We start from the raw sequence: 17,452 nt of genomic DNA on the forward strand, positions 1-17,452 counted from the left end.
ACTTGATTTTACCGCAGCCATAAAATGAGGCTCAAACCAAACAGCCTGTTGACGATCCAAGATGACCGACTTATATATCAGAAACACAAGTCTGTCAGCTTGATCAGGGTCGAGTGCAGCTCTCTTTTTATTAACAATATGACCTGCTGGTGAGAACATCCATCAGAGCGCACACACGTTCCTGGTATACGTAAATATTTGCTAACCAGCTTGAAGAGTTGCAGGTTTGTAGCAAGTCTCTCCCCCAATCAGTGAGCTGCTGCCTGCAGAGAGACGAGTCTCTCTCATGTGAGTCTGCATCTCCTGAATCGTCCCCTCGCTCCCGTTAGGTGTATCGTTAATTAAAGTAGACATTTCTTTAAGTTGCAGTGAGGGACAGAGCAGCCTGATGTGGCAGAGCCTCCCAGGAACAAGCTGAAGCTGAGGCAGTGAGTGGGTGGATGTAGCTCAGTGTGCATCCACTCTCCTGAACGGGAGATAAGACAGACTCCCTCAGTGCTCTTTGATCCCGACTCCCTCCACTTTTACCTGGTTTCACCTCACTTCCTGTCTGTCTGAATGATTCTGATGCCTGTCAGGGATTCATCTGTCTCTTACATCACTTTTCAGAAACCAGCCTTTCATCCATCTCTGATAAAAGTCTGAATAACCTTCTGCCATTCTTTTTTCATTCACTGTCTCTCACATCCTCTCTGTTTTTGCTCCACCAGCACGGAGAGTCTCCCGTTTCCGGCGCCACCATCACAAGGGCCAGAGGGAGCACAGGAAGCACAAGAGGCACGGCCACAGAGAGGGAGGCCACCACAAAGGGAAGGCGGGGCAGGGCCACAACCGCACCCACTTCTGAACCAAAACAACACATGATTCATCTTCTTCCTCTGCTGCTAACCTGGTGAACTTCTCCCCCCCATGCTGTCTCTTTCCACTTGCCCCATTCACCAACAGTACTTCACATCTTACAGCTCAGAACTGTTTACCCCCCGCCCCGCCCTGCACTACCCCCCCCCCCCCCCCTACAGCTCCCCCAGTAGCTCTAAGAGTCCATCTGTATCATAGTGAACTCTGAGGCCTGCCGACATGCTGCCAGGCATCACAAGGACAATAACAACACTGCTTTAAACTCTCTAAGTTACTTCCTCTTTTCTTCTTTTACGTTCTCATCTTCACTCGTCTGTTTCTAGTCTCTGACTCGACCGAGTTCCTCTTCCACAGAGACCTGAAACATGGGGGCTACCCTGAAGTGATTATCAGCACTGAACATTCTTCAGACACTGAACATACTCAATTTAAACCAAACGAGTCGACCTGTTTGTTCAACACACGACTGACTTTATCCATTGACTCGGTTGCTTTTGGTTTCTCTCTTTTAAACTCCTCTGAAGCTGGTTTTGAATTGATTTGCTTTCGTTTGGAAACGTTTGTAATTGTTTTGATTAGCTTGTTCGCGCTGTGTGTTCTTGTCAGTTTGAGACATTTTACTTTAGATCAGATGACGAACAACCAGAGGAAAATTAAAGACACATCACATCTCGGCTCAGTTTCATCACATCTCATGCCCCCCCCCCAATTAACAAAGGTGTGTATGCCTGACGACGGTTTGTCCTCAACAGTCTGCATGCTTCTTAGCTTCTGAAAACTTGTGTTGCTGTGGGTATTTTTGTATTTTTGTATTTTTCCTCTTTGATCCGATGTGTGACAGATGATGCTGTCAGCTCGCCGTGAGAGAGGGAGCAGGTTATATATATATGTAGATCCTGTAGTCCTCTCATATGTCACAGCAGACACCAAATAGGACAGCACTATCAACAGTGAGGGCGCTCTGCAGGAGAACACATACATCACAGCTTCATGTGCAGCCTGACAAAAACTTTCAATCAATATTTCCCTCTGCAGTGTGGATGAAACCATTCCTGCATGTTTCTGCAGCTTTTTTTTTCTGGCCACTTTCCAGGAAGATTATCGATTAAAAAAGTCATAAGTCGTGTTGAAGCAGATCCCCATTTTACTTTGATGACAATGCATTTCATTCTTTACGTTCTGGAGTCTGCTGGGGCCAGGAATCCTCGGACCAGCGGTCATCACCGTGATGTGATAGATAATCTGACAACAACACATTTCCTATGAGTATTATTTTCAAAATAAAATCAGGAAAAGCAAACAAATGCCAAACACTGTGTCCTAAGAGTTTTGACCCCCCCTAACCCTAATGCCCCCCAAGTATTCATAAAATCGTAAACTTATCATTTTGAGTGTCATAACAATATGCATTTAAAACACTGCAAACATTAGATACAAAACAATGTGTTTTAACATTTTTAAAGATAAAGTTCCCCCCTCAAAGTGGTTCTGCTGAACCCTGCATACTAAGTTGGAGAGGAGTACGACGGTTCTCCCTCTTGCACCCTCCTGCTGCAGGTCTTGCTTTGAAGATGGGATTAGGAGGGATGGAACAAGTACTTTGCTCTTTTCTTTCCTCTTTTGCTACGCTCTTAAATTGATGTCTTATTCTAAAGCCAGCACTAAAAGGTTGGAGCTTCAGGATTAAAGTCACTCCAGCGTCTTTAAGCTGTGTTCCTCTTTAATCCTGCTCATTACTCTTCTTCTTTATGAGCAGGTCAACAACAAGTAACCCATTTTCACCAGCTGCTTTGTAGTGACGGAGATCATTCAGCTGCCTTTCACGTTCCTCAGAGCTCTGAGGCAGAATCAGGCCATGTTCAGTCAAACGAGGTGACAGGATCCATCCTGTGCACATTAATGCTCTGCCTTTGTTTGTTTCCTCTCACCTTGACAATGACAACAGAGAAGAATAGTGACCCTGCTCCTCTCTTATCACTTTAATTAATCTACCGCATGCCTAATGAACGAGGCTGCATTATCTGAAGGACCTCAGGGCCGGGACAACAAGGGGAAGGGGGAGTTTGACGGACAGCTGCTGAGAGGTTTAGAGTGATTGACAAGAGGCTCAGAGAGCGGTCACAGCCGTCAGAGTTCTGAGGTTTCTGAGATGTCAAGCTGTGAAAGTGTGGAGCAGCAGCGGATGAAGGGGAAGGCTGCCACTGAAGTCTTTCTCACAGCGATTCAAAGATCCTGTGAGGGCTTTTTCAGCTGCTTATAAAATATTAAAGATTCTTTATGAGCTATAAACGAGCTATAACGAGACCAGCGACCAGATTGGCTAAATCCATACAGTCATTTAAAATGTCTGACACTTTCTGCTGCAGGCTCGGTGTCAGACTCAGGGCCCGATCACACAGAGACTCAGAGGAGGAAATATTTCCACCGCTGGCAAGCTTGTTAGGACACGGTGTAACAAATCAAGGTTTCGAGGTCAGAACAAAATATCTGCTAAACTGATGGTCTGATTTTCTGTCTTATTTTTATTGGCTGACTGAATTCATTTACAAAATGTACATACTGCATGCTAACCCGACTGTTAGCATCCCGTTAGCAACAGACTAAAACAGGGGTCATGTTCAAAGAGCTAGCATCTAGCTAGCACGGCCAGTCGGAACGTAAATAAAATTCAACAACAGAATGCAAACGTTCATCACTAATACAGCTACATAGTCATTTTAGTATTATTTAGCAACATGTGAAATGTATTCCAGCACGGCGCTTTTATTTTAAGCTGCTAGTTGGCTGGCTAGTTGGCTGGCTAGTTGGTCAAACGCTGGGCTACGTGTGTTTGGGGTGTGTGTGTCTCTTTAAGGGTGAAAGTGTGCTCCGGTAGGTTACTTCCTCTTGGACTTTGAAGTTTTTCCTTCTTTGTTTCAGAAGGTGTACATCCTCCATGTTTCTATGACGATGCACCAACAGTAACTCATTAAGTGTTGACACACATTCTTCTTCTTCACTGTTCCTCCTCATTTGATATCTGTGTGTCTGCGTTTTGATCTCTCCTCTCGTCTCCTCTGCCTGCACCCTCCTCTTCTCCCCTTGATGTGTCTGAAGCCCTCAGGGCAGAAGCAGCCTTATGATTGTGACTCCTAATTATGAAGCAGAGTGACTTAACAGAGAGTTTGTTGCCAGCTGCCTCGGCTCAGCCTGAGGGGTACGAGGAGCCGCAGTACTGAACATCTCTGAAGCCAGTAGCCGGCGTCTCCGGCTCCACATCTGATCCTCATCGTGGCCCAAGTCACTCCTACTCGCATCGCAGCACACAGCTGAAGTCCTCCGAGTTCAGCAGAGATGAGATATCAGAGGGATTCTAGGGAAGTGCATCCAATTCTCTTTGTGTTTGTGTCAGTGCTCTCTGTCTCTAAAAAACTCTCAGTGGGAGACGACTGGGTCACATTTTGTAAGTTTTATGAGCGTGTGTGTTTTTTATTTGTGACACAAAGAAGTCAGTGGATATTAATTCGGGGTGCCCATGAAACTGACGCCATTTTACTTTAACCATAAAAAAACACAACACTCAGGTTTCTGCTTTTTAACAGAAGCGCTATAACATCACAAATGATTTGTATGAAAAGTCTCCAGACTTAGAAATCGAGTCGCTGCTGTCGAAGGACTGAAAATACTAAAAAAAAGATCACAGCTCTTTAAACAATTAATTAATCTAAGATTCATTTATCAGACGCTTTTATCCAAAGTGATGAACATCAGAGAGTAAGAACACAAGCAAGAAGAGAGAGAGGAGGAAACAACATCAGGAAGTGAAAACAAACAGCTTTGAGTCCAATCAGACAGGAAGTGACCAGAGGTGCTGACAGGAAGTGACCAGAGGCAGAGCACGATATCGTGAGCTGATCTCAAGAGCAGTTGACTCTCAAGTTCCCCCCCCTCCCCCCCAAGTCATCCTCCAACATCGCCGTAATGTCCTGCTCTCATTTAGACGTTCTGTTTTTGAAGATGAGCACTTAAACGCTGCAGGAGCTTCACATGCGCAGAGCACACACAGCTCTGTTCCCTCCTCTCGTCTTTACCCTTACACATTGCCAGCGAGCTCTCAGCATTATTGAAGTGAAGTGTAGAGGAAACCATTTTGCCCCTCCTCATTCAGCCTCCATGTATTACACAATTCAGATGAGAAGTGACAACGGCGTAAATATTCCGCTTTGAACTGGAAAGATTTCAGCGCCATTAGCCTCTTGAAACCATGCATGCCTAGCTTAAAGCTGAAAATACTTAGAAGGAAGATTTTTGTGTTTTGTGTTATTTTTCGGGGCCATTTTTTGCCTTATCAGAAAGTAAAGTTGAAGAGAGACAGGAGGTGTTTGGAGGAGAGAGAGAGGAGGCGACATGCAGCGAAAGGGCTGGGGTTGAATTCGAACTACAGAGTCCGTACACGGGGCGCTCGACATAACCACTAGGCTATCCAGCGCTGGATTGTTAGGTTTTGATTTGAGTTTAGTTGATAACTAACTTATACCGCTCGGGAACCAGAGGCGTTGAGACGCTTCACTTGTAAGGCTGTGTGATGAGAAAGACAGAGGCTGGTGTCCTCAGCTGCTCAAAGTCAGACTATTGATCCCCTGATTAGGCGGTCTGTCTAGGGTTCTCATTAAGTCCGTCGATGACATTGACGGTACAATCGTGTCGACTGGCGGCTGGATGGTAATGGTAGACCGTCGGAGCTCGTGAGACTCCTCTGCGTCTCTGTGAACAAGCAAAGCCTTGTTTTCTGCCATGTGATTGTTCCCATCAAACACTGATTTCTGCATCATTTATATTGAGATTTGTTTTGTTCTCTGATCTTGATCTTCTGCTGCTGTGGACGTCTGCTTCACATCATCTCTGTTGGTTTATTCTACACCCTGAGAGGTGTTTGTACCACATCGCTGTTCTTTTGGAAAAGATGGAAACATTTTTTTTTTAACGTGACAAGGACACAAATACTGAGCCAATGACAAAAACTTGTTTTCCTCTGTGATGTAAATACTCTGAAGTTTGTCCTTTTATTTAATCCATAGAAACTCTGGATGTGTTTGTAGCTTAGCCTCTTTGGACCACATTCACACAGCCTCAGTAAATCCAAAACCTCCCCCCCCCCCCTTGTTTCACAGTCGACTGTTTGAAGCTGCTGCATCAGAAATACAGAAAGCGACTCTTTCTGGTCCACACTACATCTCCCAGAAAGCCAGAGGCGAGGTGATGGTCGAACAAACAGAAACGTATCACTCTTTTGTCTCTGTTCTCAGCTCGCTTTGTGTTCATGCCCACGGTCAACCCAGATCCAATAAAACTGTAACTGAGCCATCTGTGTCTGTGTGGATCTGGTCCACATGTATTAATCAATATTTAGTGATGTTTGTTCTCATGAAGTCGGTTCGGTTATCGTATTTTGTTCTTTATTAGACGAAGGATGATTAAAGGAAATCTTTGTTTGGTTCTGTAATCAAGCTGTGCCTGAGTGGTTATTTATTTGAGTTGATTTCAAACACACAGCGTGCACATGACAAACTTCAGACAGCACATGAGCGTACATCAAATTATGCAGTTAAATGTGAAACCATAAGATAATATTGTCCAGCAGATATAAAGAGCTACTGGACTCAAAAAGCCAGTTATTAAATGATCTCACCAGGAGTTCAGTATAGGGTTTAATATGTTGACTAATACATGAAAGAAACACAGACTGTAAATACTACTGGACGAAGCCTGAGTGATGTCATCCATCTGCTCCTGCAGGGGGCTTTTTACCTTGGATGTTTGTTTGGATGGATGTGTTTGGATGGTTGGATGGATGGATGGATGTGTTTGGATGGATGGATGGATGGATGGATGGATGGATATGTGTCTAGATAGATAGCTGAATGGATGGATGGATATGTGTCTAGATAGATAGGTGAATTGATGGATGGTTGGATGGATGTGTGCTTGGATGGATCGGTGGATGTGTGTCTGGATGGATGGAAGTGTTTGGAGATAGGTGGATGGATGGATGGATGGATGGATGTGTGCTTGGATGGATCGGTGGATGTGTGTCTGGTTGGGTGGATGGATTGATGTGTCTCTGGATGGATAGGTGTTTGGATGGATTCATGGATGTGTGCTTGGATGGATTGGTGGATGTGTATCTGGATGGATGGATGGATGGATGGATGGTTGGATGGTTGGATGGATGTTTGTTTGGATGGTTGGATAGATGGGTGTTTGTTTGAATGGATGTTTAATTGGATGGATGGGTGGCTGGATGGATGTGTGTGTGTGTTTGGATGGATAGATGTGTGGGTGGGTGTATGTGTTTGGATGGATGGATGGATGGATGATGGATGTGTATGGTTGGATGTGTTTTTCAATGGATGTTTAATTGGATGGATGGATGTGTGTTTGTATGGATGGAATTGTGTATGTTTGGATGGATGGATGTGTGTCTGGATTGATGGATGGATGGATACATGTTTGCCTGGATGAATGGATGGATGGATGGATGGATGTTTGTTTTTGGGATGGTTGGATGGATGTTTGTTTGGATGGATGGATGGATGAATGTATGGATGGATAGATGGATGTTTGTTTGGATGGATGTTTGTTGGAATGGTTGGATGGATGGATGGATGTTTTGATGGATGAATGAATGGATGGATGGATAGATGGTTGGATGGATGGATGGTTGAATGAATGGGTGGATGGATGGATGTATGGATGGATGGATGTTTGTTGGGATGGTTGGCTGGATGGATGTGTGTGTGTGTTTGGATGGATAGATGTGTGGGTGGGTGTGTGTGTTTGGATGGATGGATGGATGGATGGATGGATGATGGATGTGTATGGTTGGATGTGTTTTTCAATGGATGTTTAATTGGATGGATGGATGTGTGTTTGTATGGATGGAATTGTGTATGTTTGGATGGATGGAGGGGTGGATGATGGCTGTGTATGGATGGATGTGTGTTTAGATGGATGGATATGTTTGAAAGGATGTGTGTGTGTGTGTGTGTGTTAGGATGCCAGGCCGTCTTTGTAAATAAGAATTTGTTCTAAATGACCTACCTGGTTAAATAAAGGTAAAATACAATTTTTAAAAGATGGATTGTTGTCTGTTTGGATGGATTGTTGTGTGTCTGGATGGATGGGTGGATGGATGGATGGATGGATGGATGGATGTTTGGATAGATTGGTGAATTGATGGATGAATTTGTTATTGGATGGATGGATGTGTGTCTGGATTGATGGATGGATGTTTGTTTTTGGGATGGTTGGATGGATGTTTGTTTGGATGGATGGATGGATGAATGTATGGATGGATAGATGGATAGATGGATGTTTGTTTGGATGGATGTTTGTTGGGATGGTTGGATGGCTGGATGGATGTTTGGATGGATGGATGAATGGATGGATGGATGAATGGATGGATGGATGGATGGATGGATGGATGTTTGTTTGGATGGATGTTTGTTGGGATGGTTGGATGGCTGGATGGATGTTTGGATGGATGGATGAATGGATGGATGGATGAATGGATGGATGTTTGGATGGATGGATGAATGGATGGATGGATGGATGGATGGATGGATGGATGGATGGATGGATGGTTGAATGAATGGGTGGATGGATGGATGGATGGATGGATGGATGTTTGTTGGGATGGTTGGATGGATGGATGGATGGATGGATGGATGGATGTTTGTTGGGATGGATGGATGGATGGATGTTTGGATGGATGGATGGATGGATGTTTTTTGGGATGGTTGGATGGATGGATGGATGGATGGATGGATGTTGGATGGATGGATGGATGTTTGTTTTTTTTGATGGTTGGATGGATTGATGGATGGATGGATGGATGGATGGATGGTGGATGTGTGTTTGGATGGATGGTTGGATGGATGGATAGATGTTTGGATGGATGGTTGGATGGATGGTTGGATGGATTGGTAGATGGGCATACTAACGGACTCCATTCTTGATATAGTTTAAACACAGATCATAGGCCTATGCTGCTGCTTCAAATAAATAAAACCTTGAATGTTTTAAACAAACTTATTGAAGTTTTAAAACTTAGGAGACTATAAAGCTTACCGTTTGAAATTATGACATGCTGAAAAAGAACAGAGTGACCAGACCAACGGCACAAATCTATTTACGAAGATAAGATTACCATCCGGATTGATTCTCCTTTTGTCCTTAAAACTCACCATGATGCAAATTACTTTGAGCTGGCTCTTTCTCTTGCTATCATCACGACCCCCTGTACTATCTTATGTTCTCTAAGCTGATTATTACTGTTCTGATTCTTCAGCTGCAGAACAATCTCCTCTCTGACCTTCATGTGTCAAACAGATGCATTTCCAAATCTCTTTTGAATGGGTATAATGTTTTTCTCCACCATCAAGATTACAAGAATACATTCAGTCGAGATTGTTTTCATATATTTAAAATCTCATGCATAGAGTTTAAGCAAAAGAGAAGGTCATGCCTTACCACTGTAACTTTTGCTGCTTTGCTAAAGTGCTCATGATGCATAGGCCGGATCTTTGTAACATAACAATGAGTAAGATCTTTTACCTGCTTTTTGTAACATAACAATGAGTAAGGTCTTTTTACCTGCTCTTTTGTAATGTTAACAGACAAAGAGTAAGGTATTTTACCTGCTTTTTGTAAAGTGTCTCGAGATAACACTTGTTATGAGTTGACGCTATATAAATAAAAATTGATTGATTGATTGATTGATTGAAATCCCTCGTCTGAGGGAGAGGAAGAAGGAGACAGAGAGAGAGGGATCACAGGAACGAGGAGGGAGGAGACAGAAAGAGAGGGATCACAGGTAAGAGGAAGGAGGAGACAGAAAGAGAGGGATCCCAGGAACAAGGAAGGAGGAGACAGAGAGAGAGGGATCACAGATAAGAGAAAGGAGACAGAGAGTGAGGGATCACAGGTAAGAGGAAGGAGGAGACAGAGAGAGAGGGATCACAGGTAAGAGGAAGAAGGAGACAGAGAGAGAGTGATGGTTTCACTGTTTCCTGTAAAAATGCAACCTTCTCTGTCTCTCTCTCTCTCTCCTTCCCTTCCTCCATGCCTTGCTCGCTCGTTCCTCTCATTTCCCTTTGATATGCAACTCGTTTCATTATTATTCAGAAACACAGGAAGAAGCCACACTGCCGACTTCTGCTTTCCGTCGACAATCAATCATTCTGAATATAGCATCTCTTTTACATCCTCTCTCTCTCTCTGTTCTGGCTGCCTGACTGATGTCTTCGCTTGGCTCGCTGACTTCCAAAGACAGCGCTCATTAAGGCGGTTTCCCAGAGACTTCCTCTGAAACTCAGAGTTGGAAATGACCTTCAGCAGTCGAGCCGGGAGAGGGGGGTTCATGTGAGAGGGGGCTCGACAAAGATACAAGAATGAAACCCAACATATTTGACATCCGGTCCATAGGCTGGAGAACGAGCACTTCTCTGAGGTGTGAATCATCTCAAATGAGACAAAACTTTTAGAGTTCAAACGCATGAAAAGACGACTCAGCATGACCTCGTTCTCGGGTCAATATCACGCTCATCTGGCAGGCATGGCGAGTCGATTGGGATCTCTGGTGTGATCCTGCATTATCTCCAAATGATGCTGCCATGAGTTGAAGAAGATTATGAAAACTAACAAAGATCTTGAACATTTTCTCAGCCTGTACAAGTTAGGCTTGGGGTAAAGCCGGGATGTTGAATATCTTAAAACAATAATCTGCATTCAAGCATTGTGTATAGGCAAGAAAGGCCACCGTCATGAAAAACAACATCAGCAGCTGTTCTAAAGAGTTCCTTCCACCACCGGGGGGCGACAGAGGAGAAGAGTCTAGTCAGCGTCTTAGGACCCTGTTGTGAAGGTTGGATCAGACACCTTTCATTAGCAAAGCATAGTGGGCGGGAGGGAGTGTAGACCTGGATCAGAGAGTTAAAGTAAGGAGGAGATGTTTTTGTTTTGGGGCTACATGAATAAAAATAAAATAAAAAACTCCCGTCCTAAAGACCACTTCAGATGGTGGCCCTAAGCTTAAAGGCTTCTTTTAGTCATCTGGGTGTGTGCGTGTTTGTGCATGTGTGTAGATGAGTCTGAGCTGAAAGCAAAGCCAGCTAAAAAAAAGCTGAGCCAAGTGTTTCATACAGCACCATCCTCACACTCTGCCTGCTGTGTCTACACCGTGCAAGGTTTGTTACATGACCTCCACTGAAACTCTAAGTCTGGTTTTACTTGATTTCCTCTTGATTTCTGTAAGGAGCTTTTAGCTGGTTATGAAACAGACTGAAAGGAATATTGATGCTCACATTATTACATTAATATTAATAAAGGAGACGAGGTGCACTGGAGGGCAGCTTTCTGGTGAAGTTTTATCAGTTTGCATGAAATAAAAAAAAACTCAAGTTCAAGTGCCTCAAAACTATCTTCAAACCAGGGTTGGTCATTTTCTAAAACTAGCATGATTTTTAAAGTAGCATTCCCTCAGTGCTCCGTCTGCACCCCCCCCCCCCCCCCCCCCCCCCAACCCCTCTGTGCGTTATTGTGTTATTAGTTTTTGTCAAGACCTAAAGACAATTTCAACAAACATCTGAAAAAGTGGATCTGGAGGAAGGTTCAACAGCAACATCTATTTTTCCTGCTGCAGCTCAGTGCGGACATCTTGGATCAGCCAATCTCCCAGTAGAGTTCAGTGATTCATGTAAAGTAAATATTTATCTTTGCTATATTGAGTCGTCTCTCCTGATAGAAATATTAATGTTCACAGAGTATTATCTCGCCTCATGTTTACTCCACTGAGCGACACGTTGATTGGACTTAATAGAGTAATGAGGCACTGAGGTGTTGATGAATTACTTTAAGAATCTCTTATTTTTTTACTCCTTGAAAACAGAGATCCAGTTTCCTGCTCTCTGAAGACAAAAAAGATTTATAGATTCTTTAAAGCAAACAGCCGAGCTGTAGACCCAACGGCTTTATGAAATATCAGAAAGATGTGAGATATAGCCATAAAAACAGGACTGTTCATGTACAGTATACAGACACACACATACACACACACACATACACATACCCAGACACACACATGCACACACACACACACACATACCCAGACACACACGCACACACACACACATACACATACCCAGACACACACGCACACACACACACACACACACACACACACACACACACACACACACACACACACACAGCTGATATATATCGACAGTTTTGGAGGTCAGAAGTTTGCCTCTTAACACGGGTTTCCTCAGGGAAGTCAGTTCAAGTTCCTCAAGATGAAAAGTGCACGCGGGCCGAGAAGTGACTTGTCGGCGTTGTGGGACGAAGGTGAGATGAAGGTCAGTGGTTTGTGTGCTTCTGGAGCGAGCCGTCCCTCCTCTGCTCTGCACCACCACAATAGTTCTCTGAGCAGACAATTTAGCTGCATCGCCCGGCTGGCCATTTCTCTGTCCTTCCCCCCTTTTTCCACTTATCTCGCCTCCTTCACTTTACTCTCTTTAAACCTTTTCTCTGTCCTATCTCTCTCTTCCTAACTTCTTATTCTCTCTGTTGCTCGCCCTGCCTGCCTTTCACTTCGCCCTTCCCTGAGACTTTGTGTTTTTCTGCTGAGGCTTTCTCATTTCCTTTCATTCTTCCTAACAGGAACACACACACACACACACATACACACACACACACACACACACACACACACACACACTGAGAACCTCATTCCCACAGAAATGGTTTGAACTGTTTTATTAACCTCCCTCCGTTCTCTTTCAACCACATCAGCTTAAAGCGGCGGCCTGTGAGTAAACCCATGTGACTCGTTCTCTAGAGATGTGAGGTGACACCTAAGACGGGGAGTTCATGGAGAGACGGCGGCTTGGCTGTGGTCAAACTCAGGCACTCACGCCCAATCATTAGCGTTAACACTTTCAATTAGCTTGACTCTGCAGCCAGTGTAATGCGCTCTGCTCACTGGGAAAGAAAACCTGCAACAATTAGTCCAATTAGCCGTCTCAACAAACCAACAGATATCTGATGCAGAACGAGCAGCAGCATTAACAAGCTAATCTCAGCTGATGGAGTCATTTCATTGGCTGTTTCTAAAGAGCTAATGCTGTGAAGAAATGGTTTGTTTAATAACTGCTGTGATTCTTCTTTAGTTTGATGTGTTTTTACAATTCATTTCCTGTTTTATTTTGTAGTTTTCTTCCCTAGTGTTGCTGTAATCCTGTGTATTTTTCTGGTCATTTTCCTAGTTTAAGTTTGAAATGCTTCCTGTTTTATTTTCTCATTTGTAGCTCGTGTGTGTGTGTGTGTGTGTGTGCTTGTTTGTGTGCAAGTGTGTGTAGGCTATATGTTGGTGTGTGTGTCTCAGTGTGCCCCCTGATGCTCACAGTCATGACAGAAGAGAGAGGAGAGGAAAAGTATCTGCAGCTACATCAAACGTGTGCGCCTGTACTTTCTCGCACTCTCTCTCTCTCTCTCCTGCTCTCGCTCTCTCTCTTACAGTTTATTCAAAAAGAAGAGAAAACTACCATAACACGTGAGGGGGCTTAACCAGGGCTAGACAGATTTGTGATGGGGCATAGCGCCCCTTAGCCCCGGTGTAGTGAGTGTTTCCTGTTTTATTTTGTAGTTCTTGTCCCCAGTGTTTCCCGTTTTGTCTTACTTCCTCAGGAGCTTGTAGTAGAGCCGCTACTCCTTCACACCAAAGGAGTCAGTTGAAGTGGTTCAGGTGTGATCAGGTTCCTCATGGACGCCTCCCTTTGGAGGTTTTCTGGGCACGCCCAACTGGGAGGAGCCCCGTGGTAGACCCAGAGGTCACTGGAGGGATTTTAATACCCCGTCTGGCCTGGGAACACCTCAGGATCCCCAAGGAAGATCTGGAAAATGTTTCTGGGGCGACTTGCTTCGCCTGCTGTCACTGCTACCACCCAGATAAGCGGAAGATGATTGGATGGATCGGTGCACGTGGGTCCTCCTCTTTGGTTTTCTAACACTGTGACAAAAACATAATTCTCTCGGTGATCATCTCAAAGTGCAACTTCATTTCAATTGGCAGCAAATAAATCGTGTGCTTACTTAAGAGATGCAAGGAGCCGGTTTCAAGTTTAGAGTTTTTATATTTGTGTAGTGGGCCTATTAATCTTTGTGCTCATCAGGGAACTTAAATGCTGTCCTTATTGTTAAACCTGTGTTTGTAAAACATCGAACAATTTGTATAATAAAGAAGCAAACACTTCATTAAGTCGTCAGAGGAAGTGGACCTCCATGAACGAGCTGTTGTACAGTCTACAGACTAATTGCACTGAAGCAATAGCATTTAAGAAACAGAACCAGAGAGTGATTTCTCAGGGGTTTCCTTTAATCCCGCTGTGGGTTCATTGTGATAAGCCTTTAATCCAATTTGGTGTAATACACTTGAGATTGTGTAGATTCTCTTGGCTTCTGCTTGGGCTTATTATGAAATGCACACATAGATGCATGACTATGAATGCTAAATATTCTCTGTTTCTTTGTCGTCCAAGGGCTCCAATCAGTGAGATGTGTAGTGAGTGAAATGATAAAGGTATCTTACTATATGATCAGACATTAAAGAAACATGCTATGTTGAAGTGCTGGCTTCTCTGACAACAATGCAGCAGTCAGTATGTCCTCCTTCTAACTTTAGATTCTGGTCCTGAATGCTCTGGATTTGTTTGGACCAGAGAAGGTAGGCGCTTTTAAGGCACCCCCATTTTGGGGCCGTTTTGGACGCCCCTCGGTTTGCCAGATATGAGAGCAGTTATCAGGTCAAACCAACAGGTGTTGCAGCGATGGAAGCGGGCAAGAGAAGTGGTTCAGATAGAAGTGATTGATCATTTAATTTATACTGGCTTAAGAAACAAAGTTGTAGCTGAACTACGCAGGGCTAAGCTGAATTATTTTTCAAAGCTTATTGAAGAGTCCAAAGGCAATAGCTCTGCACTGTGGAAGCACATTAACACTTTAACCAACTCCAATGCCTCAAAACATCAGAGAATTAAGGGTTTAACGATAAACAACAAATTTATTTCAGACAACGCATCAGTTGCAAGTGAGTTTAATGCTTTCTTTATAGAATCAGTTCAGGAACTATCTGAAAACTTAAAACCTGTCGAGTTAAAACCAGACACACTCAGTCAGAAAACTCAAAATGGGTCAAATAGGTAACTTTGGAAAAAGTCAGTAACATCATGAATAAACTGAACAGCTCAAAGACTAGGGATATTCATGATTTGGACGGTGAACTGATAGAATATCATAGAACTCAATTACTTAAGCCAATAACACATCTGGTGAATATGTCAATTCAAAAAAAACTTTCCCTGAGAGCTGGAAAAAAGCCATTATCAGTCCAATTTACAAAAGTGGTGAGCCAGACTTGACATGTAATTACAGACCCATTGCCATTCTCCCAGTTGTGTCCAAGATATTAGAAAAAGTTGTTTCAGAGCAACTCATACTACATCTTGAGACAAGCCACTTGCCGCATCAACAACAATTCGGGTTTAGACCCAAACATTCTACTGAGACTGCAAACTGTTATCTTATTGAGAAAATAAAATGCTTTCTGGATAAGGGATATGTTGTGGGAGCAGTTTTCCTAGACTTGAAAAAAGCCTTCAACACTGTTAACCACAATGTGTTGCTATCCAAACTTTCTAAATTTGAATTCTCTGATCAGACTTCGCAGCGGTTTGACTCATACCTAAGTGGAAGAGTGCAATGTGTCAGAGTCAATTGGCAAAAGTCCATCTTCCGTAACAACAGCATGGGGATACCCCAGGGGTCAGTTCTAGGTCCGCTGCTATTCAGCATGTACATCAATGACCTACTTGAGAGCTGTCCTGAAGATGGCTGCGAAATGTACGCCGACGATATGGTTATATACACACCTGCAAGATCTGCTAACAAAGCTGCTGCCCACCTTAATGACTCCTTGCACTGTATTGCAAAATGGCTTGAGTCTTCTCACTTAACATTAAATATTAAAAAAACGGTTTCAATATGCTTTTCTATGTGCAAACAAAGGGATAAAGAAACATTCTTATTTAAAATAAATAACAAAACCATCAATGTGGTTGAAGATGTAAAGGACTTGGGGATCATTCTAGACTCACACCTACGATTCGAAAAACACATAGATTGCACCTGCAAAAAAGTTAAATCTAATCTAAACTGCTTCAGAATCATTAGAAAATACCTCTCATTTAGTACAGCTCAGTTATATACAGTATGAATGCTATGATATTATCACATCTATCATACTGCATCAGTTCTTGGTCTCAAGCCTCACAAACAACTTTCAAGCCAATCATATCCCTATATAACCAATCATTAAAAATCATGGACAAAAAAACGATAAGATGGCACCATTAGAGAAACACAATATGTTTAGCTTTGAAAGCTTCATTAGCTACTGCAACCTCAAATTAATGTTTAAATGTCTGCATGGTCTGGCACCTTCTCTGTTTGATGAATTTGTAACGAGACATCAGGATTCTTGTCGTGTCAACACACGCGCTTCCAATGCAAAAAAACTCTCTACTCTCTCTACTCTCTACAGAGTTAGAGTTACATCTCTCCTTTAATCTGAGGCTAAATGAACATACTTTTTAACTCTGTCCTTGTAAAAAAGAGAGATACATTTCCTTTAAACCCTTCGTCTCACCAGATGTTTCTCGCCTCTTCACAAGCTGATGAATGACAGCTAGCAGAATCCAAAGCCTTCACAATTAAGCCTTCTTCTGATGTTTCAGGGTCATGTAATCTCATTTCATGCTAAGAAGTCAAAGTAATGTAGACGACTGAAGAAATGAAGAACAGCCCTGTCACCTTCGGAGTGATCCAGTTTTTAGGGTTCAATCAATTTTCTGCCTCCGTCTTCGCCCCGTCCTTCTGAACCCGTCAGTCTTTCCTCCTCGTCTTCACATTTCAATGAATAAAAAAAGTGACTTTTAATCAAGGCCTGTACCTCTAGTGGTCGGCCTCACGAGGATGATACACTCGCAGTCTTGTCCATGTCACCGTCTGTAGAGTCTTTGGGATGATCATGCTGGATAGGAAAAGCAAAATGCATAAAAACCGTTCCTTTCTGTTTGGAGAGGCGTTGGAAGTCAAAGCGTGAAGTTATCGGTGGCATGCACAACGACCTCGCTCTTATATAAGAAGTTTGCTGCTAAACAGCATGCAAAAAAGTCTCAAATGAGTTACCATAAAAATCCGAAGCACACAGAAAAAAATCTTAATAGCCTCCGTAGTGAAAGATGGAATACTTATTCCTCCATAAATAAAACATGTCACCGTGCATAAAGCAGGACTGCGCTTATTAATTCATTGGCTGTGGCTCTAAAACTACACAGTAGCACAGACTAATGGGGCTGGGGAGAGCACTCAGTGAATCATTAAATTCATCAACTCTAATTATGGAGGTCATTTAAAAGCCTTTGAAAAATCACACAGCTGTCAATATGGCAGCAAACAAACACAACTTTTCTTCCTCCACTCCAGTTTGTCACTCAGT

General features: G+C 43.2%; 1 protein-coding gene across 2 annotated transcripts in view; it reads left to right on the plus strand.

Annotated features, from left to right (window-relative positions):
- LOC109997906 (neurocan core protein) overlaps positions 1 to 6,340 on the plus strand; it is a 109,929-nt gene extending 103,589 nt beyond the window's left edge. For both annotated transcript variants that reach the window (XM_020652567.2, XM_065956208.1), the window contains one exon: positions 711 to 6,340. In XM_020652567.2, the coding sequence (XP_020508223.2) occupies positions 711 to 847 (137 nt within the window). In that variant the 3' untranslated portion in view covers positions 848 to 6,340. The remainder of the gene's footprint in view (positions 1 to 710) is intronic.
- Positions 6,341 to 17,452: the final 11,112 nt, after the last annotated feature.

The sequence above is a fragment of the Labrus bergylta genome, chromosome 6 (assembly GCF_963930695.1).
Source record: "Labrus bergylta chromosome 6, fLabBer1.1, whole genome shotgun sequence".
In the NCBI taxonomy this organism is placed as follows: domain Eukaryota; kingdom Metazoa; phylum Chordata; class Actinopteri; order Labriformes; family Labridae; genus Labrus; species Labrus bergylta.